General features: G+C 42.3%; 1 protein-coding gene across 1 annotated transcript; it reads right to left on the bottom strand.

Annotated features, from left to right (window-relative positions):
• Nucleotides 1-1322: 1322 nt before the first annotated feature.
• zgc:153981 (dual specificity protein phosphatase family protein) lies at nt 1323-3462 on the bottom strand. The gene is made up of 3 exons (XM_035754683.2): nt 3259-3462; nt 2560-2777; nt 1323-2413 (listed from the first exon to the last, which is right to left on the bottom strand). Exons 1-3 carry the CDS (start codon nt 3378-3380, stop codon nt 2202-2204), a joined length of 552 nt encoding a protein of 183 aa, XP_035610576.1. The 5' UTR covers nt 3381-3462; the 3' UTR covers nt 1323-2201.
• Between the last annotated feature and the right edge of the window lie 6204 nt (nt 3463-9666).

The raw sequence follows: 9666 nt of genomic DNA, 5'->3' as shown, positions 1-9666 counted from the left end.
GTGTGTGTGTGTGTGTGCGTGCGTGCGTGCGTGCGTGCGTGTGTGTGTGTGTGTGTGTGCGCGTGTGTGTGTGCACGTGTGTGTGTGCACGTGTGTGTGTCCTCTGCTCCTGAGGAGAAGGTCCAGCTGTATGAGCTGGTACAGGAAGCCAGAGTTTGGTCCATTATGGCATCCACCAGAGAAAGGTATATCATCAGATACGCCAGAACATCACGGCGGCTGATGCCCATAGCACAGTGGACAAACACCTTGACTCCAGGACATACATAGTATTATACCTTAATAACCATTTTGTTTCAGAGCGGTGTATGTGTGTGTTTGTGACTGCACTCAGCGTCTTGAGTCATGGTGGTATAAATTAAATCTGCAGTGGGGTTGAAGTGAGGAAGAAGGTTAAACTCCGTGTCATCTGGAGCCTCCACCACACCATAGTACTCCACCGGCAGGTCGCTATAGTAACCTGAGCCAGTGATGATCCGGTGACAGCCGTCCGTACTGTTTACGATGTGGGTGATACCCAGAGATGACAACAGGGCTTTATCACGAGCCACAGCCCTGCATATTACATACTGTTCTATAAACTATAATTCTACACACACACTCCGATGTAGAGGTTGGGCCAGACTAGGTCCTACAGGCTGCCTATTGGTCCATAAGATCTGACACAACTCTGACAGATGGAATGTTTCCTCTTGGTTGGCTGACAGACCACTGCTGGGGCAGAGACCAGTGTGTGTGTGTGTGTGTGTGTGTGTGTGTGTGTGTGTGTGTGTGTGTGTGTGTGTGTGTGTGTGTGTGTGTGTGTGTGTGTGTGTGTGTGTGTGTGTGTGTGTGTGTGCGTGTGTACCTACTGGTTGCCGATGTAGCGGTTGAGGTGGCCGGTGGGCCGTTGGTTGGCTAGCAGGATCTCCAACCGCTCAGGCAGGCGGACACTCACATCACCGCTCCCTCAGAGACATGCTGACACAGTCTGGAGAGGAGGTGTGTGTCACAGTGACAGATAAACCAGAGCATAACAGAAAACAATCTGATCAGGTCAACAATTTCAAATAAAACGTCTTTCCCCTCTGATCCAAGTCAACTTACTTTTGACAGGCAGCATAGTCCCTCCTCTCACTGTGTCTGCTCCTCTTCCCACACACACCTGCAGTTAGTTTCCATTTTTAACCCTTTGTAATTCCAAACCTCCTCACCAATGACGAAAACATCCTCCAGAATTTACTGGACAGCTGACACTATTCAAAATGTAGAGGAGTTATTGTTCATACCATAGTTGTAATAGACATCTGAAAGTAATAAAACAGACACCAAACTGGAAAAAAGTGCCTTTTTAATTGTGTAATCTCATTATTAGTGTTTCTACTGATTCCCAGGAGACAATGCTCAGCTGCACAACTCACAGCAGGTTCAACTATCACCACTGGCTAACACCGGGATATTGAAAAGTTCAAATTCTTTAGATATTTTTGATTTTAAAAGGCATTGAGCATCGACATTATCTCCATGGAATCCTGCTACCGCATTATATGGTATATACATCATGCTGTGTATATACAACATACAGTATATACATCATGCTGTGTATATACAACATACAGTATATACATCATGCTGTGTATATACAACATACAGTATATACAACATGCTGTGTATATACAACATACAGTATATACATCATGCTGTGTATATACAACATACAGTATATACATCATGCTGTGTATATACAACATACAGTATATACAACATGCTGTGTATATACAACATACAGTATATACATCATGCTGTGTATATACAACATACAGTATATACATCATGCTGTGTATATACAACATACAGTATATACATCATGCTGTGTATATACAACATACAGTATATACATCATGCTGTGTATATACAACATACAGTATATACAACATGCTGTGTATATACAACATACAGTATATACATCATGCTGTGTATATACAACATACAGTATATACATCATGCTGTGTATATACAACATACAGTATATACAACATGCTGTGTATATACAACATACAGTATATACAACATGCTGTGCTTTAATACCAGTTTGTACCTACTGTAAAAGTCCTACAACTACATATTTTCAACCAGTATAAAGGATTGTGTGTGAGATGGATAGATAGATATGAGGTGAGACGAGCGAGGGATGGGAGGAGAGAGGGATGAAAGAAGGACTGTCAGAGAAGAGGACATAGTCTCCTCTTGCGTGTGAGCTGTGTGTCGAGCGTGAGCAGTAGTGACAGGAAATGTCTGTTGGGGTAGATGGCGCGTCGCTGGGTCACATGTTTGAGCGCGGTGCGAAGCGGCAGACGACAGTGCATCATCAGGAACGCCAGCACCAGCGTGGCGGAACGACTTATACCCATGATGCAATGCACCAACACCTTCCCTGGAGAGGATAGAGAGAGTGTGGGAATAAAGAGAAAAGGAGGGAATGAAGGGAGAGGCAGAGTTTGATGAAGGAACTCAAATGTCCCTAGAGACAGTCTTAAATGAACTATACAGAAGTAAAAACCTACGTTAAAGTGCCCCTACCATCTTTAGTCTTCAGGGCCTTGTGTATGAAGTCAGCTGCAGGTTTAAAGTACTGGCTGAGGTCAAAATGGGACGAGTCTTCTGTAGGGAAGCCACAGTACACACAGGTGTTTCCATAGTAATCCTGGTCACCGATGCTGCCCTGCTTAAAGTGAGCTGCGTTCAGGATGTGTGTGATGCCAAGCTTCTTTAATGCACCCCTGTTCTGAGCTATGGCCCTAAGGGAAAGACAGAGGGTGAAATATATGGGGAGAGAGAAGTGTGAAATGTGAGAATGCATAACTGTTTGAACAGAAATAACACGCAGAGAACGGATTAATCAGTGAACAGCCTGGAATAATATAGACAAGATTTAGGCAAAAAATGAATGCAGTAGTTTAAAAAAAGAGCAATATTCAGTAATTCCATGTTCAGTATGTGTTCAACAGTGTTCTGTAAGGTTTAGTCGTGTTCAGCAGAGTTCAATAGGGCAATAGAGTCCACTATAGGAACTTGAGATGCTGAATTCCAAATCAACCTCTAGCCTCTGACCCTTAGCCTCTACTTTTTAGCTCTTACTCATACCTCTGTAGAACCAAAAGGATTGGATAGGGGGATCCAATATATTTAATCTATTATTATCTCTATTGCCGTATTTCTAAAACCCATCCAACCCAGGGGCAGGGGTAAGGGAAATTTGAAAAGAAAACAAAAACTTACACGTTTCCGATGTAGAGATTAGGCCAGACCTCATCTAGTGGTGTCAGTTCAAGCTTGCAGGACTCCAGGATTGACTCTAGTTCTTTAATAGCCACCAGGTCTTGCTGCTCTCCCTTTGACATTCTCCCTAGACAGTGGAACTACCTTGACTGACTCAACTACTGCAGCCCTCTGGCCGTGTGTGACCAACTCCAGCAGGCGAGGTTGTGTGTGTGTGTGTGTGTGTGTGTATGGGGGTGGGGGTAGGTGTGTGAGGGACATAAGCAGGTGGCTGCTGGTTGTCCACCGATTTAGCTCTGGGTTCAGCCTGTTCTTTCTTTCTCTCTGTTTCTTTCTCAGTCTGCCTCTCTCTCTCTTTCAGTCTCTCCCTCTCTATATATATAGTGCATTCGGAAAGCGCATTTACTCATCAATCTACACACAATACCCCATTTTAACAAAGCGATAACCATGTTCAGAAATGTTTTCAAATTTGTTAACAATAAAAAATTAAAATATCAAATACATAAGTATTCAGACCCTTTACTCAGTACTTTGTTGAAGCACCTTTGGCAGCGATTACATCCTCAAGTCTTCTTGGGTATGCCGCTACAAGCTTGGTACACCTGTATTTGGGGAGTTTCTCCCATTCTTCTCTGCAGATACTCTCAAGTTCTGTCAGGTTGGATGGGGAGCGTCGCTGCATAGTTATTTTCTGGTCACTCCAGAGACGTTTGATCAGGTTCAAGTCCGGGCACTGCCTGGGCCACTCAAGGACATTCAGAGACTTGTCTCAAAGCCACTCCTGCGTTGTCTTGGCTATGTGCTTATAGCTGTTGTCCTGTTGGAAGGTGAACCTTCGCCCCAGTCTGAGGTCCTGAGTGCTCTGGAACTTTGCTCCGATTATCTTTCCCACGACCCTGACCAGTCTCCCAATCCCTGTCGCTGAAAAACATCCCCCCCAGCATGATGCTGCCACCACCATGCATCACCAGGACTACAATACGAGGTAGAAAAATAAGGAATGGAAATTGAGATAGGATAAAGATGGATTAACAAAGGAAGGCAAAGAAAGAAAGAGAGTGATGTAACAGGCATTACATCACAGCTAAGGTCATCAGATGACAGGAGGGAGGAATGGAGGGGGAAATGAGGTGTGTGTTTGTGTCAAATCAAATTAAATTAAATGTTATTGGTCACATACACATGGCTATCAGATGTTAATGCGAGAGTAGCGAAATGCTTCTGTTTCTAGTTCCGGCAGTGCAGTAATATCTAACAAGTAATCTAACAATTCCCCAACAACTACCTAACACACACAAATATAAAGGTGTGAAATAGAACATGTACATATAAATATATGGATGAACGATGGCCGAGCAGCATAGGCAAGGTGCAATAGATGGTATAAAATACAGTATATACATATGATATGACGAATGTAAGATATGTAAACATTATTAAAGTGGCATTGTTTAAAGTGACTAGTGATCCATTTATTAAAGTGGCCAGTGATTGCGTCTCAATGTAGGCAACAGCCTCTCTGAGTTAGTGATTGCTGTTTAGCAGTCTGATGGCCTTGAGATAGAGCTGTTTTTCAATCTCTCTGTCCCAGCTTTGATGTACTTACACATTGTTTATAATTTGTGTGAGTGTGTGTTTTCTGTACCTGTACTCCAGGTTAATGATCTGCATTAGAAATATTTTATTGAGGAAGACACATTGTTTCTGCTGCCATGAGAGGATGTATGTTTTTTTACCCTTATTTTACCAGGTAAGTTGACTGAGAACACATTCCCATTTACAGAAACAACCGGGGAATAGTTACAGGGGAGAGGAAATTAGCCAATTGGAAGCTGGGGATGATTAGGTCACCATGATGGCATGAGGGCCAGACTGGGAAATTTAGCCAGGACACCAGGGTTAACATCCATACTCTTACGATAAGTGCCATGGGATCTTTTAGTGAACACACGGAGTCAGGACACTCGTTTAATGTCCCATCCAAAAGAGGTCACCCTACACAGGGCAACATCCCCAATCACTGCCCTGGGGCCCTCCAATACCACTCCCAGCAGCATCTAGTCTCCCTTCCAGGGACCAAACAGGACCAATCCTGCTTAGCTTCAGAAACAAGCCATCAGTGAGATGCAGGGTGGTATGCGGCTGGCTTGGATCGTGAGGAAGGCTCGGACCAACGCAGCAGACCTTGCCTAGTGAACACAATAGCATACACACAGTGACACACCAGTCACACGCACGCATGCACACACATACACACAGCCCATACCTCTCATGTAGCTAAGCAATACCCCAAAATATTTTTTTAGGCCTTAAAGGGCCTCAAATTGCCACTTTCATAATGATTTTCTCAAAAGTGGTTTGTGATACAAATGTTAAAATCCTGTCAAACATCCTTCCTTCCAATGAAGTTTCTATGTGAGAATAGCCAGAAAAATCTGAGATACCACAGATCTGTTCTGCTCCTCTGGCGTGGAATCACCCAGCTGACACACACAACACACCATCACACACTCCACATCCAAACATACTTGGTAAAATCAAATCAAAGTTTATTGGTCACGTATGTAAGGTTCTGTTTTGTTGTATTCTTGAACTTAGCCCTGTTTCTTTGTGTTCTTGAACGTAGCCCTGTCTTTCATTTTTGTTAATTGATTTCACCTGTGTTAGTTACTCACATGGTCTCATCAGCTCCTTATTTAGTTCAGTTCATTCTGTTTGTGCCTTTGTGAGGTATTGTTCATTTTGACTCCACTAAGCCTTTTCCTAGCTCGTTTGTGAGAACCAATTATAGCCTTCAGTCCTAGTTTTAATTCACCTGCCTATTTGCCTACCTGTGTATGACCATTCCCTGCCTGTGACCACAATTCCTGCCTTCTGCAAAGTTGAAATAAACACCATCGTCGTTGTGTTGTCAGCAAACTTAATGATGGTGTTGGAGTCAAGCATGGCCACGCAGTCGTGGATGAACAGGGAGTACAGGAGTAGACTAAGCACGCACCCCTGAGGGGCCCTAGTGTTGATAAGGATAAGCGTGGCAGATGTATTTGTATTTGAATTTATTATGGATCCCCATTAGCTGCTGCAAAAGCAGCGGCTACTCTTCCTGGGGTCCAGCAAAATTAAGACAGTTCATACAATTTTAAAATATTACAATATATTCACAGATTTCACAACATACTGTGTGCCCTCAGGCCCCTACTACCACATATTTACAGTATTAAATCCATGTGTTGGAATTGTTGGAATTGGCTAAACATTGAACATTGAGATATTAAATTAATGATAGGAAATGAAAGAGACTGGGTGTTATGTTAGAAGTTAATGGTTCTCTGAAGAAAGACAGAAGGCTTTGGAATGTGTTTGATGGAGGAGAGGAGAGCCATGGGTTGATATAGGGAAGACAGATGGACATCTGTGTATTAGATGCGTGGGGCTGAGGTCAGGAGGTGAGGACAGATTCTCTTAATGTTTGGAATCCTGTTACCCTCTTTGTTAGCTTTCTGTAGAGCCATAAAATGTAAGGATTGCAGAGAAAGAGGAGTGTCTTAAGTGGGATGTACATAAACTGTGATGTCTGAAATGTTTTGCTGTCTGATTTCAGCTTTACAGAACCTTTGGGAAGAATAAGCTTGGTTAAAGCTTCTCTAGTGTCCGTGGGTTATTTACTCTGAAAAATAAGAACCTAACAGTATGTATAGTGTGTATGTTACCGTGTGTGTGTGTGTGTGTGTGTGTGTGTGTGTGTGTGTGTGTGTGTGTGTGTGTGTGTGTGTGTGTGTGTGTGTGTGTGTGTGTGTGTGTGTGTGTGTGTGTGTGTGTGCCTGTAGAAAAGGCCCATGGAGTTGGTGGAATAATCCTTTAATTCATTGCCATTTACTCAGCTGGGCCAGGGGTGCTTTAATTAGGTCAGGTGGAAATGTCCGACAGATCTAAACTCCATAAAAGGAGGAAATTGCCATCGCCTGATCTCGCTGATTTCTCTTCCTTAACTCCATCTGATCCAGAAGTTCTGTGCGTCCATGAATCCACGTAAGTCCACCGACTCTGTTACCTTTCATCTGAACTATCTGTTGCGATCCGGAGATGGGCCATCAGTTATTGTCTATAGTTATTACCGCGGAGCGCGGCTTGGAGCGCATGCTTCAAACATATTGTATAATGTGAAATGTCAATGATCACGGCCCTACGGATCCTCATAGGCCAATTATGCAATTGATATGGTTCATATGTATTGAAATTAATATGTACACATGAAGACAATTGAAAGAGTGAAATAAGAAATGTCATTGTTTGCTAACTGATTGACTTTGATAATGGGGATTATAGATTGTATAACTATTCACTGTTTGTATTCTTTCATAATTTATGATAAATAGTTACAAGCCTAAAAGACTCACGGATGATTACTATTGACTTCTTAATGAACTGGACTGTTGAATTCCCTAAATTATGTTAATAATGAATGATATGATTTGATCTTTGATTATGAATTTGATTGGATACATGTAATTTGTTTCCTTTGTGATGCAGCACAGACTACTCAGTAAATATACCACTTTATGGTTAAAGGAATTCCTGCCTCAGTCTCATCCATTCCTCTGTCACCTTACACGTGACCACCTGTTCACCTTCACTGTCAGTCATCCTACCTGTCCAGCAACCCACACAGATTCCACTAATCTTTCAGTGACAATGTTTGTGTTGCTTCACAGTCCCCGCTCTTCCATAAGGTGTTTTTTAATGTGTTTTTTAAATCAAATTTTACTGCTTGCGTCAGTTACTTGATGTGGAATAGAGTTCCATGTAGTCATGGCTCTATGTAGTACTGTGTGCCTCCCATAGTCTGTTCTGGACTTGGGGACAGTGAAGAGACCTCTTGTGGCATATCTTGTGGGGTATGCATGGGTGTCCGAGCTGTGTTCCAGTAGTTTAGACAGACAGCTCGGTGTATTCAACATGTCAATACCTCTCATAAATAAAAGTAGCGATGAAGTCAATCTCACCTCCACTTTCAGCCAGGAGAGAATGACATGGATATTATTAATATTAGCTCTCTGTGTACATCCAAAGGCCAGCTGTGCTCCCTGTTCTGAGCCAATTGCAATTTTCTTTTGGCACTTGACCACACAACTTAACAGTAGTCAATGTGCGACAAAACTAGGGCCTGTAGGACCTGCCTTCTTAACAACACTGTCAACAAGGCAGAGCATCGCTTTATTATAGACAGACTTGTCCCCATCTTAGCTACTACAGCATCAATATGTTTTGACCATGACAGTTTACAATCTAGTTTTACTCCAAGCAATTTAGTCATCTCAACTTGCTCAATTTCCACATGATTTATTACAGGATTTAGTTGAGGTTTAGGGTTTAGTGAGTGTTATTCCAAATACAATGCTTTTAGTTTTAGAAATATTTAGGGCTAACTTATTCCTTGCCACCCACTCTGAAACTAACTGCAGTTTCAGAGTGGGTGAGTGTAGAAGTCATTTCAGTCGCTGTAGTAGCTAACGTGTATGAGTCATCCGCATATATAGAAACTCTGGCTTTACTCAAAGTCAGTGGCATGTCGTTAGTAAAAATTGAAAAAGCAAGGGGCCTAAACAGCTACCCTGGGGAATTCCTGATTCTAACTGGATTATATTTGATAGGCTTCCATTAAAGAACACCCTCTGTGTTCTGTTAGACAAGTAACTCTTTATACACATTATGGCAGGGGGAGTAAATCCATAACACACAGGTTTTCCAGCCGCAGACTAAGATCAATAATGTCAAAAGCTGTACTGAAGTCTAACAAGAAAGCCCCCACAATAATTGTATCATTAATTTCTCTCAGTAATTTATGTAAGTGCTGTGCTTGTTGAGTGTCCTTCCCTATAAGCATTTATTTTTTAAATTTAAATTTAACCTTTATTTAACTAGGCAAGTCATTAAGAACAAATTCTTATTTTCAATGACGACCTAGGGACAGTGGGTTAACTGCCTGTTCAGGGGCAGAACGACAGATTTGTACCTTGTCAGCTCAGGAATATGAACTTGCAACCTTTCGGTTACTAGTCCAACGCTCTAACCACTAGGCTACCCTGCCGCCCCGCATGCTGAAATTCTGTTTAAATTTGTTTACTGTAAAATAGCATTGTATCTGGTCAAACACAATTCTTTCCAGAAGTTTACTAAGGGTTGGTAACAGGCTGATTGGTTGGCTATTTGAGCCAGTAAAGGGAACTTTAGTATTCTTGGGTAGTGGATTGATTTTAGCTTTCCTCCCAGCCTGAGGGCACACGCTCTCTAGTAGACTTAAATTGAATATGTGGCAAATATCAGTGGCAATATCGTCTGCTATTATCCTCAGTAATGTGTTGTTGGCTACCCTTACCACCTGGGGGCGGACTGTCGGGAAGTCCA

The sequence above is a fragment of the Oncorhynchus keta genome, chromosome 36 (assembly GCF_023373465.1).
Source record: "Oncorhynchus keta strain PuntledgeMale-10-30-2019 chromosome 36, Oket_V2, whole genome shotgun sequence".
Taxonomy (NCBI): domain Eukaryota; kingdom Metazoa; phylum Chordata; class Actinopteri; order Salmoniformes; family Salmonidae; genus Oncorhynchus; species Oncorhynchus keta.
Note: the sequence above shows the minus strand (reverse complement) of the source record. Positions and strands in the feature narration are given on the sequence as shown.